Below are 23,785 nucleotides of genomic sequence, written 5' to 3'. Positions count from 1 at the left end.
AAAAACCCATCTCCGCTGGGATTCAAACCCGCATCCTCCCACCCGTCAGTCCGCAAGCTAACCACTTCGCCACGGTGGCTGGTTAACCATAACAGACTTACTCTGTGTACACATCTGAGAATTGAAGTGTGCCACCAGCAAAAAACCCTTTATCTGTTCCAGAATCGTGGCTTATTCCAGATGCTTTTCTGTCCTGATACACATATATACATACACAAATCTAAATACACACACTTACTGAGTTTGGATCCAGAATCCAAAGCATTGTTGGTACAAAAATTGGTAGCCAGATCTTTGAGGTATTCCTGTCTTGTCCGCTGGGCCATGGTTCGAAACTTCTCTGACCTATGAGCTGCGTTCTCTGCATTGATGACTGCACAACACAATGAAACACACTAAACATTACTGAAGATTGCACAAGACAGCAAAACACAGTCAAGATTACTGATGACTGCACATCACAGCAAAACACAGCCAACATTACTGATGAAGGCAGAATGTCATAATGAAGACAGCTTAACACAGCAAAATGCAGTCAATATTACTGATGACAGCAGAATATTGTAATGATGACTGCATAACACAGTAAAACACAGTCAACATCACTGATGACTGCACAAATGATAAGGATGTCTGCAAAACAAAATAAATGTCATGCTACAGTTGACTGCACAACATTGCAACCATCACTGTGTATCATTGATGAATACATGACATACCAAATCCAATGATTTATTATGTTAGTGATGAATGCACAACATAGGAGAGAGTGGTGTGGTAGGAGTGTGACCGTGAGGAAATAAGACAAGGGAGAGGAGAGAATGGTGTAGTGAGGGTGTGGCCATGAGGAAATATGGTGGGGAGAGGCAGCAGTGATGTGCTGAGGGTAATGCCAAAAGGAAAATGTGATTTGGTGTGGTAAGTCCATAAGGAGATGTGGCAGGGAAAAATGAGGATGTGATGTGGTGGGGGGGTGTCCATGAAGGAATATGACAGGGAGAGTGGTGTGGTGGGATGAAAGCAGAACTTACTTTTGGCCATGAGGAAATCCACAAACTCGGCTGACTTGGGAAAGCTGCCCATGTCAGGTATGGGGGGACCAAAAGGAGGCACGTCTTTAGATCTGCTGACCGCTATGCTGAAACAGACCAGGCATATGGACATGCAGAGGGCAAGAACAAGCTCTCAAATGGACTGTAAAGTGAACAGGGTATCAATAAGAAATGCAAAACACTCTAAACATAGTCTGTACCTGTGTAACACCAGAACACCCTCTCTGAATCTGTGAATGTCTTTACACCAACACCTTAAATGCATTGTTAGCTGTTGCACTGTTCAGGTGGATGTCTACCTGTAGTGAGTGCTACTGTTTGTTCGGTTCCTGTGGATTTTCACATGTAGCAAGTGCTGTTGTTCATTCTCTTCAGGTGGATGTTTACCTGTAGCGAGTGCTGTTGTTTGTTCTGTTCAGGTGGATGTTTACCTGTAGTAAGTGCTGTTTGTTCTGTTCAGGTGGATGTTTACCTGTAGCGAGTGCTGTTGTTTGTTCTGTTCAGGTGGACGTTTACCTGTAGAAAGTGCTGTTGTTTGTTCTGTTCAGGTGGATGTTTACCTGTAGCGAGTGCTGTTGTTTGTTCTGTTCAGGTGGACGTTTACCTGTAGAAAGTGCTGTTGTTTGTTCTGTTCAGGTGGATGTTGACCTGTAGCGAGTGCTGTTGTTTGTTCTGTTCAGGTGGATGTTTACCTGTAGCTAGTGCTGTTGTTTGTTCTGTTCAGGTGGATGTTTACCTGTAGTAAGTGCTGTTGTTTGTTCTGTTCAGGTGGATGTTTACCTGTAGCGAGTGCTGTTGTTTGTTCTGCTCAGGTGGATGTTTACCTGTAGTACCGTAAAGTCCGGTCTATTGAGCGCACTGGTATATAAGCCGCACCCACTAAATTTAGGAAAAGTTTTAACTTCATACATATATAAGCCGCACTTATTTCCTGCACCGGAACACATACTGATACTACAGAAAAACAGTCAATACTGTAGGTTATGAAATAAACACAAGCGGGAACAACACAAAGAAAAGCAAGCGAAAATACTGCAAGTGCCAAAAAAAAAAAAAGAAAAAAAAAGAACACAACGAAAATAAGATCCGTAATTTAGTCACATTTATAGTCACATTTATTCAATGTCATCCTGCTCACTGAAAACACTGAAATCTTTGTCTTCAGTGTCTGAGTTGAAGAGAACCAGCACAGCTTCTTCCGCCATCTTGTCACTGACTTCAGTCTCGCTTTCACTTCATGAACATGAACACAAAGTGGAGGTCGCTGCTGGTTCGCCACTTGCACTGTTGTCTGCTAGGTCGATCATCTTCAATTTGAAGGCTGCATCATAGGCATTATGTCACGTTTTCGGCATGATAAGGTAGTACGCTTGAGCAGAGTAGAACTGAATGCTGATCTGAAGGCTTTAACAGTTTACTAGCAGCAAGCGCTGTTTGTTCTGATCAAGTGAATGTTTATCAGTAGCCAGTGCTGTTTTTTGTTCTGTTCATGTGGATTTTTACCTGTAGCGAGTGCTGTTGTTTGTTCTGTTCATGTGGAATTTTACCTGTAGCGAGTGCTGTTGTTTGTTCTGTTCATGTGGAATTTTACCTGTAGCGAGTGCTGTTGTTTGTTCTGTTCATGTGGAATTTTACCTGTAGCGAGTGCTGTTGTTTGTTCTGTTCAGGTGGATGTTTACCTGTAGCGAGTGCTGTTGTTTGTTCTGCTCAGGTGGATGTTTACCTGTAGTACCGTAAAGTCCGGTCTATTGAGTGCACTGGTACATAAGCCGCACCCACTAAATTTAGGAAAAGTTTTAACTTCATACATATATAAGCCGCACTGGCTTATAAGCCGCACTTATTTCCTGCACTGGAACACATACTGATACTACAGAAAAACAGTCAATACTGTAGGTTATGAAATAAACACAAGCGGGAACAACACAAAGAAAAGCAAGCGAAAATACTGCAAGTGCCAAAAAAAAAGAAGAAAAAAAAAGAACACAACGAAAATAAGATCCGTAATTTAGTCACATTTATAGTCACATTTATTCAATGTCATCCTGCTCACTGAAAACACTGAAATCTTTGTCTTCAGTGTCCGAGTTGAAGAGAACCAGCACAGCTTCTTCCGCCATCTTGTCACTGACTTCAGTCTCGCTTTCACTTCATGAACATGAACACAAAGTGGAGGTTGCTGTTGGTTCGCCACTTGCACTGTTGTCTGCTAGGTCAATCATCTTCAATTTGAAGGCTGCATCATAGGCATTACGTCACGTTTTCGGCATGATAAGGTAGTACGCTTGAGCAGAGTAGAACTGAATGCTGATCTGAAGGCTTTAATAGTTTACTAGTAGCAAGCGCTGTTTGTTCTGATCAAGTGAATGTTTATCAGTAGCCAGTGCTGTTTTTTGTTCTGTTCATGTGGATTTTTACCTGCAGCTAGTGCTGTTGTTTTTTCTGATCAGGCAGATGTTTATGAGTTGTGAGAGCTGTTTTGTTCTGTTCAGGGAAATGTTTTCCTTTAGCGAGAGCTATTGTTTGTTCAGATGAGCTTTATGTTTACCTGTAACGGGTGTTCTCTGTGTTGGGGTTGGACACCCGCACAATGATGAAGACGTGCTGGAACTGAGAGCGCACTGTGCGGGGGGAAAAGGGAAGGGCACCTGGCTCCTGGAAGACGATGGTCACGATGTCGTTCCCTATGTGGCGTTTACGTAGCAACTGAAACAGTCAGGGCAGGGCAACTGTTCAACCACTTGACTTCACTGTGTACACAGCTGACCACACAGCTGAACAAAGAAAACAGAAGGGTAACAGTGTCCATTTCCTCACAAACACCACTGATGCTTTGATGTAAAAGTACTATCATGTGCTGCTTTGCTGATGTGGATAGAATTCCTCATCATGTGAAATGTCTACAGTGACCCTGATCATAGTACGACCATCCCACGGCCTACCTCTCTACCACCCTGTAGTTGCTGGCAGATTAAGTGAAGAGTGAAAACAGTTGCCCTGACTTCATTGTTTAGTGTTTTTGTTGCTGATGACTTTTATCAAGCCAACTTAAGAAAGAAGTGCCTAAATTTCTACCACTATCATCAGAAAATGAACTGTCCAGAAAGTGGTGACAGAACTCCCTTCCACTGTTACACCTCCATTATGAAAGTATATCACACAATTCCCAGCGCTCCTTTGGGAAAATCTTACAACATTGCCTTGCACTTGTGTTCAAACAGAAACTGAAAACATTTTGTTAAAACAGTAGAGTCATGGATTGCCTCAGCCCTAGAAAACTTGCTACGCTGTTATGAGTGAACAGCTTTGGGTGTTTTTAAATAATCTGAAAACAGATTTTGACAAATATATTGACAAAGTGAGTGCTTACATTGTTTTCTGTAAGAATGTGTATGTTCCAACAAAAAACAAAAATATGTTTGTGAACAATAAACCATGGTGTAATAGGGCTGTTAGAGAGCCATGAGTCAACAGACAAATGCATCCAAACAGCAGTCTCTATTCAGGAAAAGGTTAGTCAGCTAATATTTCTAGAAATGCATCAAGTCCAGAACATCACTGACTACAAATGAACTCATCTGACAAAGACACCGCTGATAGAACTGTAACAGAAAACTAAACATTCATTTCTTCTGATCTGACAAAACTGGCTTCTTCCAAAGTGAATGCATCCTGGATTACCACCCCTCCCCCTGGCACATTTAAGAGAACAAAGTCAGATGCCACTTCAGTCGTTTCAAACTGAGAAATGCGGGTCTGATAACATCTCACCAGGCCTTTTGAGGAAGAACACAGTCTCACAATCTAGCATCTTCATCAATGCTTTTATTATGTCCCTTCAAATGTGCATAGTACCACACTGCTTTAAAAAATCAACATACCTGTTCCAAAGAAAACACAATTTGTCTGTCTTCATGATTACTGTCCTGTAGTTTTAATATCAACTGCCTTTAAACATTGATGTCTCATTTTGTGGTGTGTCAAAACTTGCATGCATCCTCTTTTGACCCTTTTCAGATGGCTTCTAGAGCTAACCGAATGGTTGAAGATGCTAATGGCATTGGTATTTTACCATGTTTTTCGACACTTTCAGAACCCTGACAGCTATACTAAGATCTTCATATAGATTACAGCTCAGCTTTAACACAACAGACCATGAATACTGTGTTTCAAACTGAAAGAACTCTTGCTGTCTGTGAATCTATTTTGTGACTGGATCATAGATTTTCTAAGATGTAGAACACAAGTCAAAGTTAGAGATCTCGCCTCTTCTACTTTTATTCAAAACAAAAGTGGCTCACAAAGATGTGTTCTATTCCCACTGTTGCGCTGTTTACATGTGCCTGGGAAACTCATAATGAATGTAATACAACAGTTAACTTTGCTGATGACACTTTCTATAAAAGTATAAGTGTTGAATACAAATAGCAATGATTCAGATGGTGAAGTGGTGGTGAAAGTGGCAACAATAGGAGAGAGGAGGAGGAGGAGGGGAAAAGAAGAGAGGGAGGACACCTCGTGGGGAACCTGATGAAGAAGAAATGGTGGTAAAGACAATGACAATGATGGAGAAGAGAACAGTCAGGACAGTGGCTGATGCAAGGTGGCCATGACACTGTGGTGGTGGGGAAGGAAGGGGAAATAAGTAGAGATGAGGTGAAATAGTGGTGGCAGTGTGGCTGGATGGGGATACAGAAGGATATGAAGTGGTGGTGGAAGTGGTCATGGTGACACTGAAGGGAGAGAGAACACTGATGGTGTACTGACCTGCTGGTGGTTGTTGGGGGTGAAGGGGAGGATGGTGGAGATGTGGAACATGATTTCGTTGTTGTTGAAGGTGGTGTAGTAGGAGTGCAGACCGGTGGTGTCAGCTGCAAACATACAATCAGCACAGTCAGCAGTCTTCTGCACCTCACCCCCCTCTCTCTCTCTCTCTCTCTCTCACAGTGACACCATCACCACACACAGTCAGCATCTACACACACCTTAACTGTAAGCACATGACATCAGCACCTTCTCTCTCTCTCACACACACACACACACACACAGAGCTACAGCTCATATGCTGTACCTACTTGTTCCATGCTGTGCATCACTATCACTGCAGCCCTTAAAAAGTTATATACAGCACCCATCTCTTCTGTGCTATCACTCCATCATTTCAGCCCAAATGAAGTCAGATCATGTCCCCATTTTTTTCATGCTATGTGTCAGTATCACTATCAGTGCAGTCCTTATAAGGCTATATACTGTCCAAACCTCTTCCATGTTGTGTATCACTATCACAGCGGCCCTTATGAAATTATATACTGTCTCAACCTTTTCCATTCTATCACTATATCAGTACATCATTATCATACACACACATACACATGTGTGAGTGCACATGCACGTACGCACTCAAAGAAATGCAGAGAGCAGTCTTACTTTTACAGTCCAAGCCCCCTCTGTACTTGTCAAAGCCTTTTAATCTCACTTTCTGTCCAATGAGATTCAGAAACTCATCAAACACAGGGCTGCCACATTCTGCAAAACAAAGGAGACATGTAAGTCACACCACTATTCTTTTACACTGACTTCAACTGTTATGTATACAGTATCAGGCTGGCACTAAATCAGTAAGTTTAACATCAGCTGCTCCTATTTGATTAATCAGTTACAATTTTTTAAGCCTGCTTTGGTCAAAACTTCGAGGCCTAACAAAATGAGTAGAAATCTGAATGAGTAGAAATCTGAAAATGCTGATCTGTGACAAAACACTGCTGCAGACTACATTAGAAAATCAGCGAAAATCTGAGATTGCTTTTCTATAGCAAAACAATACTGAAGATCTACTACTCCAGCTCAACACTGGTACTGACACGCTGACACTCTTTACAATAAAAAGGGAAGGATGAAAAGACTGAAAAGAAAAGTGATCTGAAATATTTGAATACTGCAATTGCAACTGCTTTTGACCAACTGATTAATGAAAGTTAGATAAAAGTTTTCAAGCCTGGTTGGAATTACATTCTAAAGTGTTCACAACAGACTGTTGACTATCAATCAAGTAAACATAAAAGAATATTGTATTGTTTGAAAGTACTGACCATTATTGTACATTTCTTCTTCTGAGGACTGGCCAGCACGACAGTACATAATCCCCACTTTGTAGTTTGTACAGATCTGTTACAGACAGCATCATCACATCACACTGAATCATATCAACATTACACCAACCATGACTTGTGATCATCACATAACACCACGTCATACCTCCCATCCCACAAATCACACATCCCAATGCAATGAAAAACAATATCACAGTTTATCAATCCCTATGAGGTCAAATTTTTTGTCTGCTCATATACAAACAATGTGAATTACATTTAATTATAAACACAAGCACAGGAACAGAATGACATGAACTGATGAAGACACATTTTAAAAATAGAAATGAAAAGCATAAAAAAAACGCACTGATTTTGAAATAGCTACACGCACATGATTCCTCTCTCCGTCTCTCAAGACACCGACACACACAATCATACACACACACACACACACACACACACACACACACACACACACACCAATAAATTGGTTTCTAACAATGATAACAGATGGGCATTATTTCACATCTATACTCATGTACTGATAAGAGTTTTAAGACACTACACATTCACAGGAGAAGAAAAAAAAAAGTGAAATAATACAAGGCAATATAGCTTGCCCCATGTTAGAAACTTTACAACCCGGTCAGTACAGACTTGCCAATGCCTATACATGTGACAGAGAGAAGAGTGGGGAGCTACTGACCCCCTGCTCATCCAACTTGAGCAGCTGGTCTGCTGTCTTGGGGCCAGGCGTGGCCTGCTTCAGACAGGACAGGTTCACCTCACCAATAGCCACCTCCAGCACCTCTTTGAGGGGCACACCCCGTGAACTGCTCAGTCTCCCTGATGATGGTATTGCATCCTCCAGGATGGACCCTCGCAGTGTGGTCAGCTGCAACAATCCACAACATTACTCTACACACCACTCTCTTCTTCACTGCATTCTCCGATATGGACCCTCGCAGTGTGATCAGCTGCAACAATCCACAACATTACTCCACACAGAACCTCTCCTGTACTGCATTCTCCATGAGGACTCACTCAGTGTGATCAGCTGCAACAATACACAACATTACTCCACACAACACTCTCTCTTGTACAGTACTGCATTCTCCAATATGGACCCTCTCAGTGTGAACAGCTGCAACAAGCCACATTACTCCACACACAACTCTCTCCTGTATTGTATTCTCCATGATGTGACCCTCACAGAGTGATCAGCTGCAACAATCCACAACATAGCCTACACACCACTCTCTCCTGCATTGCATTCTCTAATATGGTCCCTCTCAGTGAGATCAGCTGCAACAAGCCACAGCATCAATCCACACACCTCTTTCTCTCCTTTTTTACCATCTTGGAGCATCTTCCCCTTTCCTTTTCATCTATCAAAGTATCATGCGAGTCAAACTCTGGTTTTTAGCTTGACTAGGTAACAGCTTGTAAATCTCTGGTTATTCACTTGTTGTCTATTTTGAGCTATGACATTAGTGTGTCAGGGCTACAATCCATAGAGAACATGCATGTATCAATGATTGTTCTTTTATTTTTTCACTTTTTTCTTAAAATCTAGGATGTGCCTTGAAGACCAAAGCATAATACTAACTATGGTTAAGATAAAATCCATATTATAACAGTCCTGTAAATGACAATGTAGTGGTAAAACCTACATGATGATACATTGATTTACCACCAAAAGTCAAGGCTACAAAAGAAGAAAAGAAGGGGGAAGCCCACCTGACTGGTGCGACAGATGATGCGATACTGATACAGTCCATAGTCAGCCCTGCCCAGGTTGTTGGTGCGCTCCTCAGGGTCCACCTTCTCCCTGCGCACGCTGACTGCCACAGGACCCAGCTGATCGTCTGTTCCAAACAGGTTCTGGTGATCTGTGCCACACACCATGTCACATATTTCAGTGATGTTACACCTGGCCATGTCACATATTACACCAATGACACACAGAGCCATGTCACATATTTCAACAATGACACACTGAGCTATGTCACATATTTCACCAATAACACAACAGGCCATGTCATATATTACACCAATGACACACTGAGCCATGTCACATATTTCACCAATGACACAACAGGCCATGTCACATATTACACCAATGACACACCAAGCCATGCCACATATTTCACCAATGAGACACTGAGCCATGTCACATATAACACCAATGACACACCAGACCATATCAGATATTGCTCTGATGACACTACGTACTGTGTCACATATTAAAAAATACACCAATCACAACATAGGTCAAGTCACATATTACATCAATGACACCACAGGTCATGTCACATATAATAATAATAAATATATTATACCAATGACACCACAGGCCATGTCACATATTACACCAATGACAGTTGACACCATAGACTATGTGACGCATGTCACATATTCCTTCAATGACATCATCAGGCGATGTCACATATACAGTATTACACCAATGACACAACACGCCACATATTACACCAGTCACATCACAGGTCATGTCATATTACACCAATGACACCATAGACCGGGTCACATACTGCACCAATGACAGCACAGGTCATGTCACATATATATTTGTATTACTCCAATGACACAATAGGGCATTTCATAGTAAATCATACACACCAATGACAGTACAGGCCATGTCACAAACACACATATTGGAACAGAGATACTACAGGCTGTGTTATATGTTACATCAATGATAACACAGGCCATACTACATGTTCTATAACATGGGGCAAGAACTGTGTCTGTGAGAACGCTTTTTTTTTTTTTTTAACCAGCATACAAAATTATTAAGGACTGGTGTGGAAAATTATAGTCAGTCACGGAGTCAGATTACTGTAAAAACTTGTTTTGTGTGATCTTTTATCATTTTGCCCCTTCTTAAACAACCAACAAAACTGAAATCTTTATTATGTTTATACTTGTTGTAAATGCTGTTATCTGTTCAAAAGCAGAATTAACTAATGATTTATTGATTATCACACCATTTATAAAGCGTATACAAGCATATTTCAGTGCTTGCTTTTGTGAAGATGGCTATTATTATTATTACTCACACATTTTAAGAAGAAAAAAAGGCTATAAATCAGTATACTATATGATCACATCCAATCCATATACTTATAATTTGATATATTCTTCACTTTATTGAAGTTTATTGTGTGACCCTGTAAAATTTAAAGCAATGAACACTTGGTTAACACAATTTATGTATCTATTAATCTAATCAACAGTTTACAGAACTTTAAAATTAAAAAAAAAAAAATTACAGTAAATTATTGCCTTGGTCTTTTACTCTTTATTCTAACCTGAATCAAGTGTTCATTCTGACCGAAGACTAACATTACAGATTTCAAAACAATTTTTTTAAACAGATTTTTTTTTTTTTTTTTTTTTTTTTGTAATTTATTTTTACTCCTTTTCTCTGTTTTCATACTCAATCAGTTCAGTGCCAGAGAATTTTTGGAAAAAAGAAAAAGAAAAAAGTGTTCTCCCCTTGCTAGGGAATTTTGAGGAATCAGGGGTAATTTACATTTAAAATTATAAATTCTACCACAAAAACTATAGTAGATACAAAACCCAAGAAAGAAAACAAAGTACAGCTGGAAATAACATGCTTATCATCTGATTATACCTGTAAAACCCCCCACCAAAAACAGCTTATGTGTTTATGATAAAAATCACACGAGTGCAAGATGCAGTCATGTGAGTGAATAACCGTCTCATCAACGACATATGTGGGTTCCATCAAGCTAAAATTGTAAAAACTTTAAAAAGTCAATAATGTTCTCAGAGACTGAGAGTGAGCCATCAAGTTGTCCTTACACCTAAGACTAAGAGCATCCCCCTTTAGAGGAGAGAGCGCTTTGATGATATTCCCTTCCTCCTCGTTGTAAATGATCCAATAAAGTGTCTGCGGTGCACCTGGTTTGTCTCCTCTATAAATAAATCAGTCAACTAATCTGTGACAAAAAGCATGAAAAGTAAATGAAAGACAACAACACATGATTCCCTGCTATCATCTGTCAACCCTGTGATTCAAGGAAATCATGGATTACTGGTTGTTGCCATACCCAGCAGTTGATGACTGTGAAAAGACAGTTGAGTAACAGGTGCCATGGAGTGATGGCCTAGAGGTAACGCGTCCGCCTAAGAAGTGAGAGAATCTGAGTGCGCTCGTTTGAATCACGGTTCAACCACCGATATTTTCTCCCCCTCCACTAGACCTTGAGTGGTGGTCTGGATGCTAGTCATTCGGATGAGACGATAAACCAATCCTGTGTGCAGCATGCACTTAGCGCACGTAAAAGAACCCACGTCAACAAAAGGGTTGTTCCTGGCAAAATTCTGTAGAAAAATCCACTTAGATATAAGATAGGAAAAACAAATAAAACTGCACGCAGGAAAAAAATACAAAAAAATGGGTGGCGCTGTAGTGTAGTGACGCGCTTTCCCTGGGGAGAGCAGCCCAAATTTCACACAGAGAAATCTGTTGTGATAAAAACAAATACAAATACAAACCCGCCTTCTGTCTAGCCTTCACCAATATTGTCTTACACCACTCCTCTATTTCTCTTCCCCCTCTTCTCAAATTAGGGGAAAGTACAGCACCTTCACCATCAGTCAGCCATGGTCACTCGCTCAGAACTGATATATATATCTGATTGGAAACATGGACTGAAGAGTGAGTCAGATGATGTTTTCAGTTTTGTCACTGTTGTTGTCATCACCTTCCAGTTCAAACATATCACATGACAAGACAGATCCAGTTCTCATCCTTATTCTCATATATGTATATAAAATCATTAGCACAGCTTGTAAAGTTGTGCAAATCAGCTGACTTAGACCACTGTCTTCACTTGATGAAGTGTCCATTGCCTTTTTGGCATGTGACAAATGTGCTTCATGCAGTCCAGTTAGCATATCATTATTGAGGGGAAAAAAAGGGGGTCTTCCACCTCACGAATGATCACATAAATTCAAAATCATAGTGTTTATAATCCAGACACATTAAACTAACCATTCAGAGTCTGTTTACGTTCATTGTACCAAACTCCGATGAAGGAAAAATTTAAATAAATGTAGTATGCTAGTGGACATCTAATAGACACTATGGCAATGTTAACTTTTTTCATGACATCAGCTGATGTCCAACTCTAAGTTATACTAGTTATAGACACTCAATAGCTTAATATCAAATATATGATATGTAACAAAGCAGACAGACAGTTAGACATCCTTCACTTCAGACTAATCAGACAGAAGTGGAACAGGCTGGCTTTCACTGACAGTGAAATCAATTGAAAATGATTTTTCTTTCAATGATCTAACATAATTCATGTTACACAAAGACAGATTTATCAGCAATCGGATCACATGGATACCTCTTGGTCATAATCTGATCATGCATAATTTCTGTGCAAGACAACACCTGGGTGATGGCCTAGTCATATTGAGTGGTGGCCTTGTGGCAATGCATCTGCATAGGAAGTAAGGTAATGTGACTGCACAAGTTCAATATCCCATACAAGTCAGTATTTCCTCCACTCAACAAGACCTTAACTTTAGTTAAGTTTAAGAGGTGGTCTGGATGCTAATCATTTGGATAAGACCATAAACTGAAGTCCCATGTGCAGCATGCACTTAAAAGAACCCATGGTAACAAAAGGGTTGAACCTGGCAAACTTTTGTAGAAAAATCCACTTTGATTGGAAAACAAATACACCTGCACGAACTGCAGTCAGAGAGAAACAAAAAAATCAAAAAGGAAGTTAAGACAGGGGTAAAAAAAAAAGAAGTCATAAACAAGGTACTGGTGGTACCAGGTACAGCAAAGGAAAGTCTGGTAAATCTTCATCTGAAAATTTATGATAGTCTAAGAATAGCAGTTTGTGAAATCTGTCAAAATATGTCATTTTATACACTTTTTAATGTAACTTTGAATGATTTTCTTGAAAACTACTCAAAATAATACAATCCATATCAGCATAGTTTTGGGGTTGTTGTTTTCTGCGCTCTTTCCAAATGTGTTATTACTTTTTAAATATTTTGATGTTCAAAATTTAAGTGGTCCCGTCTCTCTCCTGAGACAGCAGGCTGAATTCCACACAGAAATCTGTTGTGATAAAAGAGTAATGCAATATAACAGTGCAGATGTCTGGAGTATGACCCAGATTCGTCCTTCTAGATTGGTTGTCACAGATGGGTTGTTTGGGGTTTTTTGTTTAGCTGTTGTGTTCGTAATTTATATATATATATATATATATAACTTGTTTTTTTTTCTTTCCCTCACCAGTCCTGCAGACTGGTTAATGGGAATATTTTATCTCATTGGTCAGCTGGTTGACCTGTTCAGACTGTTCAGTCCGTTGGGTTGTGAGAACTAAATGAACAAGGATAAGATCAAGAAACAGAATCAGAAAGGTGATGTGAGGAGTGAGAGGACTCACCAAAGGAGTGGAAGTAGTGGCGGTAATAGTAGGCACCATGGTCCACATACTCTATAACGTAGCCACGGTGTTTGACCAGAGGGGGGAGGATTTTGCCTGAGGGTGAAGGAGAGGAGTCTAAAATGGCCACCCCACAGCAGGCCGGGTGGCGCACACAGGGGCAGGGGGACATTGCACTGGTGTTGCTGGTGGTGGAATGTTTGTAAGCTGCCAGCGGTGCCACCCCTGTCAGCACGCTGCCCTCCCCCCCAAGCTCATTGCGAAAAAAGGGGCAGGACAACACCAAGTCGTTGTTCTTCCCATCCCCCACATCATCATCCTCTGTCCCCTCAGCCAGGTCCTTGTCACTGACAGCGTAACTGTTGCGTTTGACAGAGGCTGCTGACGCACCAGTGGTGATGTTCTTCATGTAGTTAGGTAACGAATGACTCTTACTTGATTTGCTCAGGCGCACACCTACACTCTGACAGTCAAAATGAATAAAGGCTTTTTGACGCAGTCTCTCCTCAGAGGCTGATTCCTCATTGCACTTATCGTCTGACTTTGCTGGCCCATCCCCTGCATCATGTTTGCTGGACGTTCCCCTCAGTTTCTTCAGAATACTGGCACTGCTGCTGTCTCCTGTGATGGACTTGGCCCGGGTCTTCCTCTCTTTGCCCTTGGACTTGTTCTTGGACTTGCCGTGGTCAGAACCCTCATCCTCTTCCTTCTCCATCACTCCATTCATCACCTTCTGCTGCTGTTGCTGCTGCAATAACTGGCGCAGGCGCGGCTCACGTGGTGGAGAATGGCCATTTTTGAAGTCTTTAAGCATGTCAGCATAGTTTTCCTGGCCTGCAGAAGCAAGAAGGTCCAGAGAGGAAGTGCTGCCATATTCACGATGGAGTGCTGCCGGAGGCAGATCATCCTCAATACATTCCATGCTGTCCATTTCCAGGTTGCTGTTGCTGCGATACAAACCTCGACTGTTGCGCCGTGACCCTCCCACCCTGGCTGTGCTGCTCATCGCCGCCTGGTGATTGGTGTAGCGCTGAGGAGGGGACGGAGAAGGAGGGGAGCCCACATTGGGCCTCTGAGAAGGTGCAGGAGATTCTTTGGGTTTCCCCGTGATGGAGGCTGAAGGTTTGGCTTTGTAAGGATCAACAGCATAGGTCTGTGTTCGAGTCCTGCCTGTGTGAGGTCCATGAAAGGTTCTAGAACGTTGTCTGCTGGACCCTGAACCGATGCGCTCATTGTAAGAGCTGCGCATGTCTATGATCCCTGCCTTCATCTTGGCACGATAAAAACTGTTGGAAGAGGCTGGGGCCACTCCTCCATGCAGAATGTCCTCCATGGAGGATCTCTGACCCTGAAGTTGGCCTCCAACCCTATTGCACTGTTCCTGCGCCCCTTCCTTATCCATGGAGCGGTGATAGGCTGAGGAAAAGGGACTGGCAGAGGCATTGGACCTGACATTGCCACCCTGGCCACCGCTGTCAGCACTCGCTGAGTTCACCTGTCGTTTGTAATACTCCACAGCTTGGCGTGCTCGCTGGCGAATGGTCTCCAGCTCATTGGGAGGGTGTGACATCTTGTCAAGTCACACACGCACACTTGCACATGTTTTCCAACGAAACAACACTGGTCATCCAGCCATCAGGTGACACAATCACTCATCTCTCCTGGTGAAATGGGATGATGCAGACACTAAAAGAAGTGTCCCTCAAGTGAAAAAAAAAAAGAAAACAGTCCCAATAAAACATGGACCTCATGCACCTGACTTTAGTTTTACAGCATAATGATTAAAAGATTCTGCACAAATTTCTGGTGTTTGACAAATTAACATTATTTCCTAAACACATTTTTCGTGCTTCCAGTTCCACACACTGTCAAACCAGCAGAGTAGCACCAGATGTCATGGTAAAGGTAGATGATTTCTGTGCATTCAGACCAATCCTGTGACACATGGCAGAGATTGATCAGCACAGCTCCCGCAGACCAGTCACAAGCTTATCACTGCCACAAGACCTGCAGCAGATGCCGACTGTCTTGGTCTACAGCCCCCACATAGGACAATAACGAAGTGGTCACACACAAGGAGTGGAATGGCAACGTGAGGTTCCCTGAGGAAGCCACATTCCTTTGTTCCCCCCTGGGCTGGCAGCTCCACCTGAAACAGGCACCACACTTCATTACTGCAAGGACACACTGCACTCACCACCTCACTCCTGTCTCTGCTACTACTGTGTCACAAAGACATCTAATTGCCTGAACCACTATTCACTGTCACCATTGTGTCATACAATGATACATACATGTACCTAAGTACACTGTGCCATTTCTACTGTCACTATGTGATACTATGTCATTCAGACATCTGATTAACTGTGCCATTTCTACTGTCATACTGTGTTGTAGTTCTAAACATTTAATTCACTGTACCATTGTCCAATGTCATTTTTATGTCACACAGACACACAATAAAGTTTCCTGTTTCAGTTTCTCAAGGAGGCATCACTGCGTTCAGACAAATCCATAAATTATATGCTGAACCATATCTGCTATGCAGATGCCTGATCAGAAGCATAACCCACTGCACTCAGTCAGGCTCTGAGTGCATGCATATTTGTGTACCAATCAGAGTGGATTTCTTCTAAAGAATTTTGCAAGAGGACAACACTTTGGTTGTCATGGGTTCTTTTTCAGTGTGCCGAGTGCGTGCTGCACACAAGACCTTGGTTTATTGTCTCATCTGAATGACTAGACATTGTTTAATTTTCCAGTCAAATCTGTGAGAAAGGGCAAGAGCAGGATTTGAACCCAGACCTCACAGACTCTGTGTTGGCAGATGAGTGTTTTGAGGAAATTTAATTATCATTTTCATTGATAGCCTTGATTCATCACATAAGCCAGATGTAGTCAAATCAAATGAAACGAACAACACAAAGGGGCTATTTCCAGGCTGTGTATATGTGTGTGTGTGTGTATATATATATATATATATATATATATATATATATATATATATATATATATATATATATTCAGCTTATTAAATTTTTTTTATAATATTCCCAACAGGCAATCATAAGGTAAACTATCTATATGGTCCATTGATTACCCTTCTGATACTATCCATGGATTCCATAAGGGTCAGTCACCCTGAAGAGAAAGACTTCATTATCATCATTATGGCTTTGACAGTAATTCAGTTATAACTGCACTTCTCTAGATCAGTAGATGCATGCACGCCACCATGAAATCCAGTTCATGTCATACTAGTGTGCAAAAATCAATAATACACCAGGCACTCTAACCTACACCCAAACAAAAACAATGAAAGCTGCTCTCTACCTCACTACCCCATGTTTATATCATAAATGATCTGAATGTGTTTGAGGTAGACCTATAAACAGCCCAGAAATCACTGGCAATTATCACTGGTACAATTCCTGAGCAAAACCAAGTTGTATATTTTATAATAATATATATATATATATATATATATATAATAATAATAATATATATATATATGTGTGTGTGTGTGTGTGTCACTGTGTGTGTGTGTGTGTGTGTGTGTGTGTGTGTGTTCAAACTGTCAATCTCATGTGCACTAAACATGAGTTATATATCCCTCATACACACAATGACATGCGTTTCTATTTAGAGGTAATAATATTTGTTCAACATAAGGCATATCCTATCTATCTACCCAATTTTATGCATCTCTTCATTGTTTTGTTTGTTTTTTTTAATATTTTTTCTTACTAGGTTTAAAATCTATACAAATATAATTTGTTTTATAGTGGGAAGTAAAAAAGCAAAACATTGCTCAAAATATTGATTCTTTGACATCAGAATAATAACTATATAGGCAGAACAACAAATATTCATCACAATAACAACATCGCCCTTCTTGACAAATACCTCCCCATACTCTACATGAGCATGCATGCACACACACATGTATACACACACTGACAACTCAATATAGAAAAGTGACATCACAGGCAGTGGAGCCATAAATGTGGAGCCACACCTCACCCCCTTTACACCTCTACCTCCACATGATCTCCCTGTCTGCATTGTATACTACATGATGTACATCATTATCCCCACCCTCCACCATCCTTCATGCAATATATTTAACCCCATCCCCACCCCAACCTGCAAGACAGCACCAAGGCTAATTGTAGTAAAGTGTCCCAGCCATGCGCTCAGCATTCCATCACTTTCCTGCCCCTATACACTGGCAGATTTCACAGCCACTCACTTCACCACCAAAGAAGTTGTACAGGTCTGCTTGACAGGCAGCATCAAAGCAGTCCAGCACACCGACACACATCAGAAGTCAAGACTATGCTGTTGAATGATGCAACCCAAATACTGACTTTCAAATGTTGGTACTGGCATTCCTCCTTAGCAAAAGACCCCTGTCAAAGCCAAACACCTCCCCCTCCCTCTCTAGGGGAACATCCTAATGCCCCCCCCCCTCCCCCCATCCCCCTCCCCCTGAACCAACCTCATCCAATCAGCACATTCATACATGTATACATACCCCCTCTCCTAATGTAAGGAAATCCCATCACCCACCACCCACCCTCTCATATCACCATCACCGGTCCCGCTGTCTGAGGTACCTCATCAGGTGCCAGCACCCTCTCCCCCTTCTGTCTTGTATGTTGTATGCAGCTGTTCCATCTTCTTCATTTTGGTTCAGAGGGCTGGGAAAACGGAAATGTTGCTATTCCACTGCTCTGGCTTGAGAAAAAGTGAGGGGAGAATGAGCAGGGGGATAGGAGGGGAGAGTGGCTGGCTGGCAGAGAGAAAGAGAGAGATTATTGGTGAGATGAGATTGCTAGGAAGCTGTGTTACAAAGATGGGCTGTGTAGGACCTACTTGCAGTTTTCTTTCAAAATGTGAAGAGCACAGCTGGTACTAACTGGCTGGAGTACATGTGTTGTGAACCCCGTTGAGCTCTCCATACACCTCAATAGTCGGCCCCATACCATGGGCTCTCACAGTCACCCCTTCTTTTCTACACATTACCGCATCCCCTGCCTTGCCCCCTTCCAACCTCACTATCTTCCCTCCCCCACACTCTCACCACATCTGTGCCTTTCCTCGCCTGCCCTGGTAACAGACCGTCAGTGGAAGGGTGGTGATGTGCACAAGCGACAAACAAGCAGCACATGAAAACTGGCATCAATCATCCAGTCCCCCACTCACCCACTCCCTTCCTCCCACACCCATATTCAATGAATCAGCGTTAATCACGCCTGCAGTGTCAGAGCAAGGATCCGTGTAACGGTTTTTCTTCGCCAACTAATCTAATTACTGTTGCCAAATTGGGACACATCAAAACAGCAGGTAAGGGCGAAAAGAGGCACTAAAAAGGAACTGATGGCAGAGCCCTGACATCATCCCAGCCATCCTTTTCTCTGCCGGAGCACTCCCATGTCCACGCCAGTCTGGAGGCTCTTTCCACACTGCAGCATGCCGCTTTCTTTTCTTTACGTCATGCTCTTCTCTTTCCTTCACTTACTTTATGTTTAGATGATTCCATGACTACCCGGTACAACCCAGCAACCCCCTCTCTCTCATCATAGCCTCCCTGCTTCCACCCCATAGCCAGACAGACAATAGGAGTTCTCTTTGGTTCCAACACCGTCTGACACAGGAGAACAGTGGAAGCTTCAGCACTCCCCTCCCTGTCCCTGAAGACTGGTGGCCTGACAGTAAGGAACACCTTGTTCCCCAGACACAGCAGTCCTTGTGCCACCACTATCTCCTGCAGGCAGCGAGGAGCGGTGCCAGTGGCGGGCAAAGATTACACAACACTGGGCCGATTCTCCCTCACACCAACTAACACTGCATCCTTTCTGCCCCTCCCCCCATCCCCCTGCCGCCACAACCCCCACCCGCATACCTCTCCCTCTGCAATGAGCAACCTCCACTGCCTGGCTGACCCACGGGATTGACCTACAGTACAAACATGTGCCATCACCCTGGCCAATACTCCACACTCTTCTATTCCTGTTTCACATCTTCGTTTCACACCATCACATTATACACCCATCATCCCATGCATGCATGAAATATGCTATTTCACTTCTCTCGGCGATTTTTATATTTAAAAAAATAAATAAAAAATTTAAAAAATGTTGCCTCCATTTTACAGTAAAGCGCGATGGGCCTGCTCCTAGAATGTGGTACCGCGTTCAACATGACCTATATTATCATTATCTTTATCATTATTATTCCAACTCCAGGGAAAGAAAAATAGAGGTTGGGTTGCCCTGAGCTGTGTATTGTAAACCCCTAAGATAAAAATTCAGTGCAGTCATTTCTGTTCTGACACAAAACCACTGTGCAGTAAAGACTGAATGAAGACCTGTTCTTTTTTGGATGGCCAAAGGGATCTGCTGGACTTCAGCCTTCTTTTGTTCAAAGTCCTACCACGCGCTGCTGTCAGCCCATGTTATACTTAGCTTGATGTTGTCCTTAAGTGGATGCCAATCTGGCACAAACATTAAATCAATGTCCAAGTTACTGACTGTTGAGGATATATGTGTTTCAGATTTACACCCAGTTTTTACAACTAATGAACTTCAACATGTTCAATGTGCGCAACCATCATGATTCTGCCCCTTGAATACTGTCTGTCACACACACACACACACACACACACACACAGAGAGAGAGAGAGAGAGAGAGAGAGAGTACACTAAATGTCTAAAGCAGTGCAGGAAGTCAGCTGGTACATGCAGCAGATCATGTTCCAGGTGTTAGCTTTCATGGTCCACTCACTTCAACATATCCACATTCCTGTGCCACCACTCACCCACTTGCACTCTCCCTTTGTCACTCTTTCTCATTAGTGAACTAACACCCACAAACTGACAAAGCCACATTCCATCAAATAGTCATGATCTGTCTGTAACTGTGGATTTTACTTCTTTTTTTTTTCATTGTTTTTTCTGTTTCAGTTGAGTTGAGTGGGCAGACTGAAACACTGAGCACTGCCTAGAACCTGTATCCTTGTTGAGAAGTTTCTAGCAAGCATTCACGCACACATACACACACACACACACACACACACACACACACACACTCATAGTCATGTACATTCACATTTTAATTATCAGCACCTCTTCCTCATGACCACTGAGAATGTGGTGAATCACAGACAAAGGGAACATGAAGTTTAAAGTAAAAACTGTTCTTGAGGCAGGTACCCAATTGAAATTATGAAAACAAAAATATGAAAAACTCCCATGTGTATACATGTGTGAGTGTTTGCGTACATTTGATTGTGAGAGAGAACATGGTGTAAGCATGCAAGCATGCTTGTGTAACACTAACACAGTAACAGTCTGTGTGTGTATACATGTGTGATGCGTATGTTTTAATACTCAACTTGCTGTATGTGAACATGTGTGCGTATTCGACTCTTCATTATTATTATCAATATCATTATTATTATCATCATTATGAGCATTTACACCTAATCTTGAAAAGCCCTAGGCGTTTACAAATGGAACACACACACAAATACCTAAAAGGTAAAAAAAAAAAAAAAATGAACACAAGATACCTTATATAACTAAAAATAATTCACCCACCCATCCCCCAACCCTCCCCTCCCCCCTCCACACACACACACACACACATTCACACCAGTACGAGTTGTACTGGTTAACAAGGTGGGCAGACAGGAGCAAGGGCGTGAAGGACCAAAGACCTGTAACTTCCTACTATACCGCATTGTACTGAAAATCTGAAAGGGAAAGACAGAAGGGACTGAGCAAGAGACGGGGAGGGGGAGGGGATGGGAAGGTTGTTACCAGGGCGGTACTCCGTGGACAGGGGCAGACGACTCATGGAATGCGGGGCTCTCCTGTGTCAACACTGAACAGTGCAGCCTGGAATGTTGTGGATAGCACACCACCACTCCCTCTACCCACTACGTGGTGAGAATGGCAGTACACAACTTGACCTTTCTCCTCTTTCCTTTCTGAAATCGCCGCCACCGCTGACCGCCTTGCTGATCCGAAGGGGGCGGGAGGGGGGGGAGATGGGTAGATTTGTAACACCGACTTCCCGTGCAGACTGACCCATATCCAAAGATCCTGCCCAATGAGTTTCTCCCGAAAGAACCAAAGAACCGCGCAATGTAAATGCTGTTTGTTAATAATGTATGTACTGTACACATCTTCTGTGTCAGCTGTTTCCTCCTTGTCCAAATCCGTTTCCTCCTTGTCCAAATCCTCTCAAACTACCGTAAACGGTGACTCTATCATACAGATTTTAGCTCTACTGATGAATAAACTGACCTGGAAGGGAATGCAAAGCTGCACAGTAAAAATAACCACTGTCCCTATGATAGTGATGTTCAGCTAGCTTTGCAGTTAATGACTAGTCAATGGTAAAAAAAAAAAAAAATTTAAGTAAATAATGATTACTTACAAATCAAGACTGGACAAAAGGCAGATCCCTGTGATCACCTGTCACTGTCCCCATTTAACCTAACATTCTGTGGTCCCACAGGTATCCATCGTGCAGATAGTAGCAATGCTGTAGAACAAGTTTATTGTCTCTTCCAAATAAATGTCTGAAGTGCCCAATAATGTATTGTAATAATAGTGGAAGGAGACAGAGGGCATTGGAGACAGAGGGCATTGGAGACAGAGGGCATTGGTGATAAACAGATGGGGACTGTTTTATGCTGCCCACTGACATTCCTGGCTTCAAATAATAAGCTTTCTGCACCACCCTCTCAACTGCCCTGCCTTAAAAAAATGGTAACACTGCAGGGCACACACACACACACACACACACACACACACACAACTGAACATGCCTAACATTTGCCCTCCACTGTCCAGCCCTCTCTGTTTCAACCCCTGTGCCATTTACTAGTAGCCTTCCACACCAGCTGGAGAAGACACTGAACATACTGAATGATACTCCTGGATAGGGTCACAATAAAGTCAAAACCTTTGGTTTGCCAGCAGGTTCCTTCTATTAGCTCAAGGTCAACTCTGAAAACTACAGTACAAGCTGCTGCATGTGTAAAATAAATGTATTGACCAACTGGGTCCCCTCTTTCTTATATACCACTGATCTGGAGCTCCATCTTGTAGGCTCTCCCTCTCTCTTTCTCCCCAACTTCCCCTGCTTCCAAAGATGTGGGTTAAACTTAAAGATAAATATTACTGATTAAATATATGTCACACAATACCATAACCAGCAGGCACACTTTCAGTACACAGTGACAGCTATGCAAGTTGCAACAGTGGCAGCATAACCTGTACAAAGTGATGGCAACAAAATTTTACAATAAAATATAATAAGAAATAAAATGGCTAGAATAGACAAAGAATATCTAAACTGACAGCATTGAGAAATCATATCATCACAGACATGAATGTATAAATCCCTTGCTGTCGTTTGCTACAGACACCTCTCACTACTTTCCGACCACAGCCAACCCAGACTTCTTTTTTTTTCTTTTTCTTTTCTTTCTTTTTTTTTCTTTTTCTTTTCTTTCTTTTTTTTTTTTGCCAACCCAGACTTCTTTCAGACTGTTGTCATAAACCAGGATTTCTTTAAAACAAAAGCCAACAACTTTCTTTCAGAACACAATCAATCAGCAGACTTCAGGTCATTCATTTGCCAAACAACATTTCTTACGACCATAGCAGTACATCATACATCCAACTTATGGACTTCTTTCATTTCCACCCATTATATAAGAACATAGTCTTACTTTACTATTATCTAACAAACAAGATAATCTAAATCAGAACAGGACAAAGACAATCATATCATTTTTATGATCAAAACATATGTGCTCTGCTATGTGTTCTTGTTACACCTGACTTGCAAGATATCATTGTCAGCATTGAAGTTAGTTATTGTTTCTAATGAATAAAACTGCGTTAACCATGCACCTTCAAAAAGCAGGTACTATAGTGGAGCGATGGCCTAGAGGTAACGCATCCGCCTAGGAAGCAAGAGAATCTGAGCATCCTGGTTCAAATCACGGCTCAGTCGCCAGTATATTCTCCCCCTCCACTACACCATGAGTGGTGGTCTGGACGCTAGTCATTTTGATGAGACGATAAACCGAGGCCCTGTGTGCAGCATGCATTTACTTTAGCGCACGTAAAATAACCCATGGCAA

The 23,785-nt window shown here is 42.0% G+C and overlaps 1 protein-coding gene across 2 annotated transcripts in view; it reads right to left on the bottom strand.

Moving 5' to 3' along the window:
• The window catches only part of LOC143296304 (signal-induced proliferation-associated 1-like protein 2), a 63,327-nt gene that overhangs the window by 33,436 nt on the left and 6,106 nt on the right, over positions 1-23,785 (bottom strand). For both annotated transcript variants that reach the window (XM_076608154.1, XM_076608155.1), the window contains exons 2-10: positions 13,618-15,766; positions 8,885-9,036; positions 7,851-8,039; positions 7,142-7,217; positions 6,480-6,578; positions 5,820-5,923; positions 3,601-3,758; positions 1,032-1,138; positions 239-373 (exon numbers count right to left, since the gene is read on the bottom strand). In XM_076608154.1, the coding sequence (XP_076464269.1) occupies positions 239-373; positions 1,032-1,138; positions 3,601-3,758; positions 5,820-5,923; positions 6,480-6,578; positions 7,142-7,217; positions 7,851-8,039; positions 8,885-9,036; positions 13,618-15,187 (2,590 nt within the window). In that variant the 5' untranslated portion in view covers positions 15,188-15,766. The remainder of the gene's footprint in view (positions 1-238; positions 374-1,031; positions 1,139-3,600; positions 3,759-5,819; positions 5,924-6,479; positions 6,579-7,141; positions 7,218-7,850; positions 8,040-8,884; positions 9,037-13,617; positions 15,767-23,785) is intronic.

This window comes from Babylonia areolata, chromosome 21 (genome assembly GCF_041734735.1).
Source record: "Babylonia areolata isolate BAREFJ2019XMU chromosome 21, ASM4173473v1, whole genome shotgun sequence".
Classification (NCBI taxonomy): domain Eukaryota; kingdom Metazoa; phylum Mollusca; class Gastropoda; order Neogastropoda; family Buccinidae; genus Babylonia; species Babylonia areolata.
Note: the sequence above shows the minus strand (reverse complement) of the source record. Positions and strands in the feature narration are given on the sequence as shown.